A 15574-nucleotide genomic window follows, 5' to 3' on the forward strand; every position below is an offset into this window, starting at 1 on the left:
AAAAATAGGATTAGAAAAAAGATGTTACTTACATGAACTGTTGGTGTTGAACAGGGTCATGGCTGAAACATGACACAGCAGAGCTCAGGCTGAGCATTATTTGTCCTCGTGCACGCTCAGCGGTGCGTCAGGGGTGGAGCTTCCCACGCCGTCCTTGGTTCTCTTCTGGGCTGCAGAAATGACAGTTCTCTCCTCTTCTTCTGCAGCTGGTTCTGGATCCCTCCAGGGACCCCAGACTCCCCAGTCCACCAGCAGCTCCATGGCAGAGGGGGGGGACCTCAAGCCCCCCACTCCGGCTTCCACCCCACATCCACAGATGCCTCAGATGCCTGGTGTCAGGTGAGATGCCGCCACAGGGCCTGGTGTAGACGGTCAGGTGTGAGTTCTCCATGACAGAAACGCTGACGTCGTCCCGCAGGAACAGCGTCAGCCTGCAGGACCCCTTTGCCGACGGAAGCGATCCGGCTTTTTCCAGACGGAACGCCATGACTCCCAACTCTCAGGGGTACCAGTCAGGGATGGGCAATGCAGAGATGATGAGCCGGATGGGTCCCTACGAGTCCAGCAAGGACCCCTTTGGAGGCATGAGGAAAGGTGCGCTTTGACCACGCCCAGCAAACCTGAAGACGGTCTACTCAGACCCGGATTTAACCGCCTCTACCTCTTACAGCTGGAGAACAGTTCATGCCCCCGGGCCCCAACAGCGGGATGGGGGAGCAGTACAACCGAGGACCCCCGGCCCCTATGAGCAACATGCCGATGGGCCAGCGGCAGCAGTTCCCGTACGGATACGACCGAAGGTAGAGCGAGCTCGGCTGTGAATGGAGACGACGACTGGACGGGGATGTTGACTGCGGGTTGTTGGTGTTGCAGACAGGAGCCGGGGATGGGTCCGGAAGGCACCATGGCTTCAGGAGCTCCTCAGCCCAACATGATGTCTTCTGGAGGAGACGCCGGGATGTACTCGCCGAGTCGCCCCCCCTCTCAGCAGCGGTCAGTGTCTCTGGCAGCAGAGAAGCTTCTCTGCAGCAGAGCATGTTCATTTGGAATGATGCACGTCTTTTTTCAGGCACGACTCCTATACAAACCAGTACCCTGGTCAAGGAGCGCCCCCTGGTGGTCCATATCCTAACCAACATCCAGGAATGTACCAACAGCAGCAGGTACCAGTACTTTTCTTGTGTCTTATGAATCATTCAAAAAAGTCACATGACCTCCCGTCACAAACTAAAGCACAGTTCTGAATCCTTCTCACCAACAGAACTACAAGCGCCCTGTGGATGGGGCGTACGGCCCTCCAGCCAAACGTCACGAGGGAGAAATGTACAACGTTCCCCCTTACAGTGGCCAGCAGCAGCCGGGACCTCAGTCTGCTGGGCACCAGGGGCAGCAGGACATGTACAACCAGTACAATGCGTACCCTGGGGGAGAGCGCAGGCCTCCAGGTCCGCAGGGCCAGTTCCCCTTCCCATTCGGACGGGACAGAGGGCCGTCAGCTGCAGGCCCGAACTCCCAATCCTCTATGCCTCCCCAGATGATGCCCAGCCCCATGCCTTCAGGTCCCGATGGCCCCCAAGCCCAGATGTGGCAGGGCCGCAACGACATGGGCTATCCTAACTATCCCAACCGCCAGGGACCTGCTGGGCCGGGTCAGGGGCCTGGCTACCACGGCATGAACCGCTCAGAGGAGATGATGCCAGCGGACCAACGCATCAACCACGAGGGGCAGTGGCCCGGCCATGTCAACCGGCAGCAGCCGCCCTTTGGCCCCGTCGGATCTGGACCCCCGATGACCAGGCCCTTACCTTCCACCTACCAGGCTTCCCAGAACCACATTGCTCAGGTTTCCAGCCCGGCCCCCATGCCCCGGCCTATAGAAAGCAGAACGTCACCCAGCAAGTCCCCTTACATGCACCCCGGCATTAAGGTGCACAAAGCCGGACCTCCGGTCCCGGCCTCCCACATCGGCCAGGCCCCAGTGCAGCAACCCATGATCCGGCGGGACATGGCCTTCCCTCCCGGCTCGGTGGAGGCTTCCCAACCCCACCTCAAGCCCCGCCGAAGGCTCACCATGAAAGAAATAGGTAAACTTTGACTCCATCTTTGACCAGAAGAAGAAAAACTCCCCACAAACCAGAGCAGATGGAGGTTTCTCTCCTCCAATGTGTAGAATTCCTGTTCAGTCAGCGGTTTTCTTTCCAGGCACTCCCGAGGCTTGGCGAGTGATGATGTCCCTGAAGTCGGGCTTGTTAGCGGAGAGCACGTGGGCGTTGGACACCATCAACATCCTGCTGTACGATGACAGCAGCATCTCCACCTTCAACCTCTGTCAGGTGAGACCTGCTTTGCTTTTCCTTCCGTTTTAAAAAGCGACTCTCCATGAACGTGGACTCACTGCTGACGTGTTTTTCAGCTGCCGGGGTTCCTGGAGCTGATCGTGGAGTACTTCAGACGCTGCCTCATCCAGATCTTTGGCATCTTAAAGGAGTACGAGGTCGGAGACGCCGCCCAGCGCACCCTGATTGACCCCAACGCTGCAGAGGACTCTGAGGAGGACCCCTCCATGGGCGAGGGTGAGGACATGGACACGGAGGACGAGGACGAAGACGACGAGGAACCAGAAAGACCTGCTGACGCCCCGTCGCTGGTCCGGGTCAAAGAGGAGGAGGAGGAGAGCTCCTTGAAAGACAAGTATTCAGAGGATGAGGAGGAGGAAAAGGCGCCCAATAAGCTGCCTGCAGGGTCCAGCCACAACGCCAGCAGCATCTCGGAGAAGCCCAGGCAGGCCAGCAAGTTTGATAAACTCCCCATCAAGCTGGTGCGCAAAAAGAACCCGTTTCGCCTCAATCACCTGTCCAAGCTCGGCCAGCTGCAGAGCTTCGACAGCGGTCTGCTACACTGGAGCATCGGCGGTGGTGACACTACTGAGCACATCCAGACCCACTTTGAGAGCCACATGGAGCGTCTGAAGCTTCCGAAGCGTCCAGCCGCTCTCCGCGAGGTCCGCAAGAAGGTGCAGGGAGCCGCGGTAGACAGCAGCGGCGATGGCAAGTCCAGGCACCAACCTCCAACGTCTGAGCCTCCCAAGTCCCCAGCTGATAAGAGTCCACTCCCCACCGGGGCGCCAGTCACCGCCACCATCGACGATGTGCTGTCGGCCCGCCCAGGGTCGGTCACCGAGGAGGTGGTCCGCGGAGGAGCCGAGGAGCAGAAGGAGAACGGCAAGTTTCTGTTCAGCATCAACCCAGACCTGAAGAACCGCCGCAACATCAAGATCCTGGAGGACGAGCCCCACAGCAAAGACGAAACGCCGCTCAGCACGCTGTCGGACTGGCAGGACTCGCTGGCGCGGCGCTGCATCTGCATCTCTAACATTGTGCGGAGCCTGTCCTTCGTTCCCGGGAACGACCTGGAGATGTCCAAACACCCGGGCCTGCTGCTCCTTTTGGGCCGCCTGGTGCTGCTTCACCACCGACACCCGGAGCGCAAGCAGGCGCCGGTCACCTACGAGAAGGAGGAGGAGGAGGACGAGGGCGTGAGCTGTGAGCGAGATGAGTGGTGGTGGGACTGCCTGGAGGTGCTGAGAGAGAACTGCCTGGTCACTCTGGCCAACATCTCTGGCCAGCTGGACCTCTCCATCTACCCCGAGAGTATTTGTCTCCCCCTGCTGGACGGCCTGCTGCACTGGGCCGTTTGCCCTTCTGCAGAGGCCTTGGACCCATTCCCCACGCTTGGCCCCCACAGCTCCCTGTCCCCCCAAAGACTGGTCCTGGAGACCCTCAGCAAGCTCAGCATCCAGGACAACAATGTCGACCTCATTCTGGCAACGCCTCCGTTCAGCCGCTTGGAGAAGCTTTACGGCTCGCTGGTACGCCTGGTCGGCGAGCGCAAGGTGGCGGTCTGCCGGGAAATGGCGGTGGTCCTGCTGGCCAACCTGGCCCACGGCGACACGCTGGCGGCCCGCGCCATCGCTGTACAGAAGGCCAGCGTGGGCAACCTGCTGGGCTTCCTAGAGGACAGCTTAGCCGCCACGCAGTACTCGCAGAGCCAGAACCCACTGCTGCAGATGCAGGGGGGGGCCCAGTTCGAGCCCACCAGCGTGGATATGATGCGGCGGGCGGCCCGGGCGCTGCACGCCTTGGCCAAGGTGGAGGAGAACCACTCAGAGTTCACACTGTACGAGTCGCGGCTGCTTGACATCTCTGTGTCGCCGCTCATGAGCTCCTCCGTGTCCCAAGTAATCTGTGACGTTCTGTTCCTGATTGGCCAATCATGACAGGCGTGGGGAGGTGTTGGCTCCGCCTCTTCCTGCGCCCCCCCCGTTTGTGTGTTTGCGTGTGCGTCTGCTGCGAGTGAGTTCAGAGAGTAAGACGGCCTTCTTCCCTCTCCTTTTTTTAATTTATGCAAACTCACCTCGGACTCCACTGTCTTTTTACCCCCACGCCCCTTGAAGGAAGGAGACCCCCCAGCTCCTGTGGATTTTAAACCAGAGGGATGGTGGGGGGGGGGACAGAACCCATTTTTTTAATTAAAAACGTTTAAAAAAACTCCTGAAAAAAGAGAAAACTGTAACCAAAGTTGCTGTCTCGTTTACAGTGAGTTTGGGGGACCCTCGCACCCCTCCCCCTGGAGGCTCGGACTGAGGAAGGCTGTGGGGGGGGCGCACAGACTGCTGGTCTGTGTGGAGGGATTGCTGTAACTGTGGAGGCTCGGCTTGGCAGGAGCCACGCGTGAACAGGCGGGGCGCTGTGCAGTAGATTGTAGGACTTTTTCTGTACTGTACACCTGAGCTGTAAACTTACTGTAATAATACTGTTTCACACTGAGATACGCTGACTCGGCAGCAAACTGTAGTTTTTAAATCCGTTTTAGTTGACGTGGAGAGAAAACGGCTTTCCCCCCAAAGTATGGTGAACCTACAACACCCCGACCTCTCTGTCCCTTGATTGTATGACTTGACCCGGACATTCAGAGTCTTCTCTCTGGTTCTGGACGCTTGATGCAGTCCCAGCTGCAGTGTAAATACCATGTTGTACATTACACCCTCCCCCTCTGTTGCTCCCCACCGTTTTTAACCTTTGACCAGTTGAACTGCATCAAGTGCGCCATGTGACGACTTGACGCCCGCCGGCACCGCCTCAGGGGCGTCTCGCTGCTGTCCAACGCCACCCTCCCACTAGCTTCAGGTTCGGTCTGTGTCCGCCGCGAGCCGAGCAGCGCCCCGGCTCACCGGAGACAGATGGAACCTCGAGGAAGAACCGGTTTAAATTTATTTGATTTTTCCAGTGATGCGGATTCTGCATATTTGTATTTCAGATGATGTAGCTAAAGACTTGATGTAAATTCCTTTTTTTCCCCCTTTTTTGGCTTAATGAATATCATTTATTCAGTATGAAATCTTTATACTATATGTTCCACGTGTTAAGAATAAATGTACATTAAATCTTCGTAAGACGTTGGTTGTGGGTTTCTTTCATCGTTCCGGTTCTTCAATTGCTGATCATTCACAACCACGAGCCCACAGATGGTTAAACCAATGCAAAGAATAGTCATTCATCTGATAGACTGGAATTGTGGAGTTTGTTTCAACTGGGAATTATCATAAAATGAATTTTCCCTCCATTTATGATAAATGTTTTCAACCCCATTTCAGTCAGTCAGAAAATATTTTCATGTTTTTTACTAGCAAGAACTTTGTTTAAATTTGTTTTTTTTTTTTGTTCAGATGATTTAAATTTAGAATTTTATTGTGAGCATTTAATTGTGACCCAGATTTAAAGTGAAGTTTTTTCCATGCACTTTATTTTATTTCTAGTCTTCAAAATCAGAAAATAACTGTAATTTCAGAAAACAAATGTAGATACAACTCTGGTCTGTGAAGAAATCAAAAGTGTTCAATTGCAAAAAAATATTCAATAGTTCATTTACATTAAGAGTTAAGGGTTCAAAGGATGCAGGTAGTAATACTTTCACCAAACCAAATCGGACCGTCTGCAGAACGTTTGGACAGCCTTTCTAAAGATGCTTGTCTTTAATACCTTCATTTGCATCTGGGTTTCTCAAAGTGCGGCACGTTTTTTTTTTTTGTTTGTTTGTTTTTTTTTTGTGGCACTCAATAAATCTTAATTGAAGTTTTTATTAAAGCAGCTGTAGCCTACATTGGAAAAACATTTTTGTTTTGTGGTTCCTGGTGACATCTGCAGGAACAGGGAGGTAATTACACCCAGGTGTCAATGGCACAGTGTATTAATTTCACCACTAGAGGGCAGGCAACATTTTCAGTGTCACTGCCATTCACTGTATATAAGAATTACTGGACAGAGCAAGCCCCCCTGAGCAAGCCCCCTCCTTCCGTGTTCCATATAGGAAGTACCACTGGGTTCCAAAAAGGCCAAAGTCCCATTGACTTACATTGAGAAACAGACAGTTATTTCTCAGTCATTTTATATGTCAGAATAATCATTCTTCCTCTGCTGCTTTCTGATTAACTTCTTTTTTCTAATCCTAATTTTTTTAAAGATTTTTTTCATTTTATCACAAGTTATTAGAGTAATAAATTGACCAATCAGATGGCTCAATAAGCGTTTGTGGGTCTGACGTCGAACGTCTGGGGGGTTTGATTGACAGATGATGGGTAGCCAATGGGAGCAGACTTCATCAATGGGTCCGTGAAGACCTTTTAACACCTACTTTACAATTCAACAATGTACCAATCATTGTCCTACTGTTGTTTTCCTCAATGGAATGTACCGATGCAGCAGTTTAAAACAACAAGAGGCGCATGCTGTCGACATTTTTAGATGAGGATTTACTCTGTAGAAATAGATTTCACTCTGAGGTTATGTGCTTTGGACTTTTTTGTTTGTTTAACGTTCGTTTTTCTTTATTTCACTGTTTTGATTGTAGCTTATAAATAATAAGTTGTGTATCATACAGAATGGTACAGCTCCTCCATAAAATCACCAACCAAAGTTTCATCTTCTTCACTTTTCCAGCTTCAGCCTGAATTAGACGCAGCCGTCTGAGGAGCGCGAGACAAACTTCAATGTATGTTATCATATTTTCAAACAGATAAAAAGATCCAGCTGTTCACTTGTTGGGATGGTTATTTATTTTAAATACCCCTGAACGCCCTTCTCACGTGCATCTGATCCGACTGTAACCCGCGCATGTGAAGTGACAAGCTGCTGCTGCGGCGCGCGCACGAAAGGGGGGGCGTTCTGCAGCGGCGTCACCCAAATGCTCCTTTTATCTCGACTAAAAGGAATAAATGTACAGAATCAAATGTTGGAATGGTTCTCCCTCAAAGGCTTCAACAATGACTTGTACAATTCTCCGGTGTTATTAAAGTAGAATCTGTTTACATCCTGCGGTCTCGTGGTCGAGGCGTGGAAAGAAGCAGACGGTTGCAATAAACTCACTCCAGATTGGTGACAGTACTTCCTATAGATTCCATGACTCAGCTATGACACACAGCGACTCAGACCAATCGCTGAAGATTGTTTGCAAATGGCAATATCCGTTTCAGGAAGTGACGGTGAAAGCGGCGGCCTACTTTCACGAGGAGTGGAGGGTAATGCATTTCCAATGGGGGACCTCAGTGCTCGAGAAGTCCAGTATTTTTCTATAGTCAATGGTCACTGCTTTTGCTGAGATAAGTGTGAAGACGACAGCAGTAGAACGCAGACATGAATTACAATATACTTTATTCTGGGGCTTTTGTGAGTTTGTCTTGTTTGAATTTTCTCTACATTTTCTATGTAAAACAATGAGTGGGGACACAGATTCTGTCGGTTCGTAGCTGATCCAGCCTGACTGAATCTTAGACCCCCAAAAATTAACAGTTAAAGCAACAACTATTAATAGAGCCTTTTCACGGTGATGTCAGACAAAACGGCGACAGGGCTGACAAAGGGAATAGTTACTTCCGGCGCTCGTATTTAGAACAGTGAAGCTGCCAGCTGAACACTATAGGATACAATTCTACATAAATAAAAGGTAACCTTACCAATTTCAGAGAAATTTATAATACTTATTTTATGAAAGTCTTGCTGAACTGTCACTGCATTGGTAACTTTCATATTTTTGGCAGCAGTTTTAATTTGATCATTTTTACCCTTATTTACCTGCAGATCAGACACAGTTATGAACAAAATCAAAGATTTATGTTAGAACCACGTCTGAGCTAACAGCAGCTCACTGACCGCAGTAGAAAACATAACAGGAAGAAGTTTGACTTTAATGTCAGACACACTGGAATGTTTGACTTTTGCTCTGTTTAAGATTCAAGATCAACTTTATCCCCACAGGGAAATTCAGTTGTAGACGCAGCAGCAATAATATAGAAAAGCATAATATTAAACTGCAAAATTTCAATATACTAAATTACCAATAATTTAAAAGAATAAAAACATTCCTATAATAAAGATAGATATAAACAAATTTACACATTGTGGCAGAAGGAAGACAATATACACAAAAAAGATGTTAAAAAAAAATCGTGATCTTCTGGCGCCCTCTAGTGTTCCGTTTCCATAGTGACAGTTCTGAATCTAGAGACATGTGACCAGCTGTTAGAATGTTCCCTTTGGATTTCAAAGTGAATATAATGAATTGTATCAACTGCAAATTTAGATTAGAATAATTTTACTCCATTAAATTGACAAGTCAGACTGCTGGATGAGTCTTTGTTCTTGAACGCATGTGGCGTTAACTGGGATGGGATAGAAACTAAAGTGGATCATGAACCATTTGTGTTAGTTTCCTGGTTCAAAGTCAAAGGTTCCACCTCCAGTCTGCAGAAAATGACATCACAACATCAAAGACTTAAACTTTATTGACGGTCTCTTTAAAAGCTGCAGGTCCTGTGGACACATCCATACGTTAGAACCTGGATTAGTGGCAGAAACCTCCAAGTCCTCACCTGCTACAGTTTGGGACGCAGCCTCACTCTGCTCCATCTGGACTCTGGATGAAGACCTGGGACCTTGGCCTTGAGGACTTCCTTCTGCTGTAGAAATGTAGGCTTCAGCTGGGGATTCTGGACCTCCACATGGTTCTGGTCTGAATGTCCAAGCCGTCTGATAGCCCACCCACCAAAAGACGGTGGGATGTCATAGACTTTAGCTGGAGCCAAGCCCGGAGCCGGCCGCTCCACTGTGAGGATTCTGGGTTTGTAGCTCCCTGCGGCTTCGGGCCTGGTTTCAGAACCAGGTCTGCTCCTTGGGTTCTCGGTCTCTGTGGACCTCCGTGCAGCTTTAGCTCCATGCTGCAGAGTCCTTTTGCGTGCAGGAGCTCGAGCATACGTCTGCATCCAGACTCTGCGGCCTGGTGGTGCTGGTCCAACCGGACTGAACAGCGAAGCAGAAGCTTGGCCTCTGAAGGAGCTGGAGGGCTCTGGCTGTGCAGACCCAGAGGGTTCACTGAAAGATGGGCTTTTCCCAGAAGAACCTGGACCAAATTTGGGGCTGCCGGGTGAGACTTTGCCCATATACAGGGAATTCTTAAATAGCCCAGTTCCAGCACCATCCTTCCAGTTCTGTTGGTTCTGAGTCACAGCATCTTCTCTGGGATCAGCAGCAGAGGAACCAAACTTCTCTTTCAGAGTCCAAGTGTGACCCTCACTTTGCTGGTTCAGTTCTGACAGCAGGCTGCTCTGCCTTGGCTTTGCCTGTGAACCAGCCTCTACATTTGGACCAGAACCTCCGTCACCTGTAGTCTGAGGGCTGAAGCTGCTTCTCCAGGCAGAGCGAGGAGCAAAGACAGCTCGTCTGAGCTGCTTCTGGGGAGGGCCACCGAGGTTCCTCAGTCTGCCATCTCGCTGCTGGAAGCCAACATGTTGGTCAGCATTCTGGGAGCTTTGTGCTGAAACAATAACCCGAGTCATGAGAAGTGCTGGAGCTCCACAGGGAGCAGATGTCAGCGTCACCCTCACCAGCTGTAGCCCAGGAACACTCATGCTCTGCTTGAACAAGAAGCAACAAGATCCTGTTCAAGAAACAGAAATGAGATGAAGAAGACACAGGAGGTCAAAGTCAGATGCTGGCTGCCACCACACCTTACCCCACAACAACTCCACCAGCCATCTCCACAAACCCACAGGCAGGTCACTGCACCAGCAACCCGCTGCTACTTAAGCAGCTGCAGCTGATTGTGCTGATGGTCTGCAGGTGCTGCAGAGCCAAGATGAAGAAGATCCACAGAGAAGCATCAGCGAAAAACGTGTTTTTTAGTGGATCAAAACAAGCAGAGCGAGTTAGAGCGCTGACGTGGAGAGGAGGTGGCGGATCACACCGGCAGGTTGGGAGGTCGGAGGTTTTCGTGCGGAGTGTTTTGTGTTTTGGCAATTGAGAGGAGTGTTGCGATAGTGAGGTTGGTGGATGGTGAAATTATTGGGGAGGAGGTTTGGTGGGGTTCACCAGCCGACGGCCTGTATAGGCCCGGTACATTGGTGTGCTTGCCGAGCTTCTTCTACAAATGTTTGAGGGTGGCGTTTGTGTGTTTTTGCTTCTATCTTCTACTTTTGCCGATGCGTATTGATGTTTTGGGGCAATGTCTGCAAGTGCAGGAAATCTTGACTCTGATCAACTTCAACTGTCTGGGAAGCGAGACAGGTCTGCTTCTTCTTTGGAAAAAGAAGAAGGTAGGGAAGTGAAGATGGTTAAGTCTGTTGTAGAGCTAAAAGTCGTGATAAGACTGAAGGAGCAGTCTGGAGAGGGGTTCAGGGCCATGAACCCTTTGAAGATAGCAGATTCACTAAAATGTGTTGGGGCTAATGTGAAGGCTCAAATTGTTCCGAGTGGAGCCCTGTTGGTGTTTTGTTCAACTACGGATCAACTTTCTAAAGCAAAGAAAATCACTTGGATTTGTGGGAAAAAAGTGGAGGTGTCAGTGTCGGAGCGGAGAGATGTGGTGAAAGGTGTCATTTATAATGTGTGTGCAGATGTGTCAGAAAAGGAAATTGCGGACAATATCATGGGTGGGGAAGTAGTGGAAGTGAAGCGATTCAGAGCTCGTGGTGGTGGTAATCCTAATGCCCCAGTATTACTTTCTTTTTCGGGAAAAAACCTCCCTATAAGAGTTTTTCTTGGTTGTATTTCTTACCAAGTCAGGCCTTATGTTAGACCCCCTTTGAGGTGCTTTAAGTGTCAACACTTTGGACATGCGGCTGTTGCCTGTAGAGGGGACCGGCGTTGTGCAAAGTGTGGGGGTGATCATGATATTTCCAGTTGTGAAATGACAGCTTTAAAATGCTGCAATTGTGGGGGGTGTCATATGGCGTCGTCAAGGGAGTGTGAATCTTTTGTCAAAGCCAAACGGGTTCAAGATGTCAAAGAGCAGCTTAACATATCATATGCAGAAGCAGTTAAACGGATTAAAGTGGGTAATCCTCCCAGTACTTCACTGAACACGTCTGCTCACAGGGACTTCTCTTCTGAAAGTTCACCTACAACAATTGTGGGTTCCAATAGAATGGTGGTCCACACAGAGTCCTTGTTGGCATTCATAGTTGATGTTATGTACGGGGCGCGTGGGAAAACATCTAGGTCTGATATAATAAAGTTTGTTGCTGAGTCTGCTAATAGATTTTTGGGATTTAAGAATTTTGCTCCTCAATCTCTTCATGAGTTCATGAGGACAAGCCAGGTGAGCCAGTCTGAGAGAGAAGTTGACATGGAAGACACTTATGATTTGGATGATGGGGCACTTATTGAAGATGTGGATGATGTTTGAGTTGAGGCTTATGTTCTCCATTTTGCAATGGAATGCTAGGAGCCTTATTGCTAACGGGCAAGAGTTCAAGCGGTTTATTAGGGATTTTTCACCAACTCCGGATTTCTTATGTGTACAAGAGCTGTGGTTGCACCCTGATCTAGATTTTGTCATTCCGGGATATGATTGCATACGCCAAGATAGAATGGATCGGGTTGGAGGGGGGTGTGCTACATTTGTGAGGCATGGTATTCAATTAAAGATCTGTAAATGGGAAGGAACGCTTGAGTGTGTGATTTTGGAGGTTTGGTGTAATGAGGAAAAAAATTTACTTGATTAATTGTTATAATCCAAATAAATCATTACTATTGGAAGAACTAGAAAATATCCTCAGTAAAACGGAAAAATCTGTGTGTGGGTGGGGGATTTTAATGCACACAACCCCTCGTGGGGGAGTTGCAGAAGAGATTTCAATGGGTCAATACTGGAGGAATTTATGGATCATTCCGATCTGGTACTCCTAAACACCACTGTTCCAACTCGAGTTGATATCAGGTCGAATAAGGAATCGTGTCTCGATCTGACGTTCTCTTCACCGGGCTTGGCAAGAATTGGAGAGTGGGAAGTGGTGCGGGGAAATCTGCTAGGAAGTGATCATTTCCCTGTTCTGAGCAGATTTGGACGGTCTCTGGTGGTGGATGCTGGGGAAAGGTTTCAAAGGTTTAATTTTTCACGGGCTAACTGGAAGGACTTTGTGAATGGAACAGCTGCAGGTTTGGGTCAAATTAACAGTGAAGGCACAATAGATGAGATGTGGGAATCATTAGTTTGTCTGATTCTGGGTGTGGCTTCTGAACTATTCCTATTAGGGGTACTCCAAGGAATCGTGTTATTGTCCCTTGGTGGAATGAAAAGTGTGATGCGGTGATCAAAAGATTACAGATTGTTTTTAGGAAAGTTCGGAAATTTCCAACCCTTGACAATGTTATTGAATTTAAGAAGTGTAGGGCTTTGGCCAGGAAAGTAATTAAAACTGAAAAGAAAACTTATTGGAGACAGTTTTGTAGTACGTTGGGACCTGAGACTCCTGTGGTACAGCTCTGGAGAAAAATACACAGAATGGCTGGAAAAACTGTGTCGATGAAAATACCAGTATTGAGTGATGGGCAACGAGAAGCAGTTCACAATAAGGATAAAGCTGAGATGTTTGTTCGGGTTTTCAAGGATGTTCACGATTCTGTGGGGGGGGATGTTCTGGAGTCAAGACGAACTTTGCTGGAAGATGGTGTCAGTTCTGTTGGAGATTTAGTCTTGAATGTTTCGTATAACTTGTATTTTTCTATGAGAGAACTGGAGGATGCGATTCGTGTAGGGGCAAATACTGCACCAGGTCAGGATAGAATTAATTATCAAATGTTGAAACATTTGGATGGAGGGACAAAATACGAGCTATTGGTTTTGCTTAACTATATATGGGAGGCAGGAAAGTTACCAGAGTCCTGGAAACGTGCCAGTGTGGTACCCATACTGAAACCTGGTAAAGATCCCTCCTCTCCTTCGTCATATAGACCCATTGCTCTAACATCTGTTGTATGCAAAGTAATGGAAAGGATGGTGACTAACAGGCTGGTGTTTTATTTGGAAGATAGTAGATTTTTCGTGAACTATCAGAATGGCTTCAGGAAAGGACGAAGTACAATAGATTCAATTGCAGTGATGGATAAAGATGTTAGGCAGGCTATGATAAATAAGGAAGCTGTGATTGCTGTGTTCCTGGATATTGAGAGGGCCTATGATCGCCTGTGGAGGGGGGGGTTGTTAATGAAACTACGTAAAGCTGGTGTTCACGGCAGAATGTTTTCTTGGATTGAAGATTTCCTGAGTGGGAGATCTATACAGGTTAGGGTGGGGAATGTATTGTCCAGTAAAGTGGATATAGACAATGGTACTCCCCAAGGTGCAGTTATTAGTCCTGTTCGTTTCAATGTAATGATAAATGATATATTCACAAATATTGATAACTCTTTTGGCAAATCTCTGTTTGCCGATGATGGTGCCATCTGGAAGCGTGGAAGGAATATTGCTCATCTTTTTTTACAGACACAGAAGGCACTAGACTCTGTTGTTTGCTGGGCTGACCAGTGGGGGTTTAAGGTTTCCAGTGAAAAAAGCAAATTTATAATTTTTGGTTTTAAAAGGAAGATTCCTCCCATGAATCTTAAAATGTATGGACATGTGATTGAGAGGGTCAAAGTCTTCAAGTTTCTCGGACTATGGTTTGACGAACGGTGGAAAACACATATTGAAAAAATTGTGATTAAATGTGAAAAAGTTATTAATATTATGAGAAACCTGTCTGGTAGCGATTGGGGGCAGAAAGATATACTCTGCAGTTAATTTACAGAGCCATGATCAGGTCTGTTTTGGATTATGGCTGTCAAGTGTTTGGAGCTGCTGCTAAGACCCTTCTTCTTAACTTGGACAAAATTCAAGCAAAAGCCTTGAGAATTTGCTGTGGGGCATTTAGAACAACGTCGATTCCAGCTCTGTTGGTTGAGATGGAGGAGTTACCTTTGCACCTGTGAAGGTTGAAACTGGGGGTGCACTACTGGGTTAGGGTGGCAGGGTACAGTGGGGATTTGGCTGCAAAAAGTCTTCTTGTTGACTGTTGGGAGTTTGAGGGCGTCCATAAGAAAGTTCATTTTATGTCACATGTTGCACAAGTTTTAGAGTCTATGCGGATACAGAGTGATTCTCTGGTTGGACTGGTGTGGCCTCCAATGCCTCCGTGGTGCCTGCCGGAACCGGATGTAAATATGGATCTACTAGGAATGGATAAAGGGATTGCGTGTCAACAATTAAGATTGTATCTTTGTGAACGAAGGGAGGCAGTTAAAATATTTACTGATGGGTCAAAGGAGAGTGGGTCACAAAAAACTGGGTTTGGGGTTTTTGTTGATGGGTTGCAGGTCAGTTTGAGTATCAGAGTGACAAACTGTCTATCCGTGTTCACTGTTGAACTTTTAGCAATATTATGGGCTTTGGACTGGGTAACAGATAATATTCATCCACATATAATCATATGCTCTGACTCATTAGCTGCCTTGATGGCCATTCAACACAGGGATTCGGAAACTCGCCCTGATTTGATTTATTCTCTTTTGCAGTGTCTTCACAAGGTAGAGAGTTTGGGATGTTTAGTTCATCTGGGTTCCGGCACATGTTGGGATCACTGGCAATGAGACTGCAGATGCTCTGGCCAAGGGGTCACTTGCTAAAGATAATCCTGATGTAATAGTTCCTTTAGGTAAACTTGAATGCTTTAGTATTTGCAAAAAACATCTAGATAGACAGTGGCAGGAAAAATGGGACAAGGAGCAGCGGGGACGACTGCTATATTCCTGTCAGAAGTCAGTGAAAGTCAGCCGACTGGCTCCATACTCTTACCATAAAGATGAGGTAGTCATCAGCAGAGTAAGACTGGGACACTGTGGACTGGCTGATTGCTTATTTAATATTAACAAACATGACAGTGGACTTTGTGAATGTGGAGAACAAGAATCTATTTCTCATGTCATTTTCAATTGCAGTAAATATAGGGTGGAAAGGAGGTGTTTTTATAACAGACTCGGTGTTTTTAACATTTCCACTTTTTCATTTCAATCTGTGTTGCCGTTGTGCGTTACTGATTTGTTGGTTAGAAAAGGACTCCTGCATTTTCTCCGTCAGACTGGTTTATATTGTAGGATTTAGTTAAATTTTACTGAAAACCTGTGGGGTGCAGCATTACACACATCAGTGTACAGCCTGCCGGAACTTATTTGAAGAAGAAGAAGAAGAAGAAGAAGAAGAAGAGAAGCAG

General features: G+C 47.9%; 2 protein-coding genes across 3 annotated transcripts in view; one reads left to right on the forward strand and one right to left on the reverse strand.

Annotated features, from left to right (window-relative positions):
• LOC112136290 (AT-rich interactive domain-containing protein 1A) overlaps positions 1-5459 on the forward strand; it is a gene marked incomplete at its 5' end in the record, with an annotated part of 16236 nt that extends 10777 nt beyond the window's left edge. Inside the window, 8 exon segments of the mRNA XM_024257895.1 lie at positions 207-339; positions 419-594; positions 671-800; positions 874-993; positions 1070-1163; positions 1262-2084; positions 2203-2333; positions 2414-5459. Of these exon segments, the coding sequence (XP_024113663.1) occupies positions 207-339; positions 419-594; positions 671-800; positions 874-993; positions 1070-1163; positions 1262-2084; positions 2203-2333; positions 2414-4276 (3470 nt within the window).
• A 3170-nt stretch (positions 5460-8629) lies between these two features.
• Positions 8630-10164, reverse strand: LOC112136255. 2 transcript variants are annotated; one of them, XM_024257850.2, is made up of 4 exons: positions 10063-10164; positions 9935-9987; positions 8924-9864; positions 8630-8795 (listed from the first exon to the last, which is right to left on the reverse strand). In XM_024257850.2, exons 1-3 carry the CDS (start codon positions 10083-10085, stop codon positions 8927-8929), a joined length of 1014 nt encoding a protein of 337 aa, XP_024113618.1. In that variant the 5' UTR covers positions 10086-10164; the 3' UTR covers positions 8630-8795; positions 8924-8926. The 2 variants fall into 2 exon arrangements, with proteins under 2 accessions (XP_024113618.1, XP_024113617.1); XM_024257849.2 differs by lacking the exon at positions 8630-8795 and adding an exon at positions 8819-8864.
• Positions 10165-15574: the final 5410 nt, after the last annotated feature.

The sequence above is a fragment of the Oryzias melastigma genome, linkage group LG11 (genome assembly GCF_002922805.2).
Source record: "Oryzias melastigma strain HK-1 linkage group LG11, ASM292280v2, whole genome shotgun sequence".
Taxonomy (NCBI): domain Eukaryota; kingdom Metazoa; phylum Chordata; class Actinopteri; order Beloniformes; family Adrianichthyidae; genus Oryzias; species Oryzias melastigma.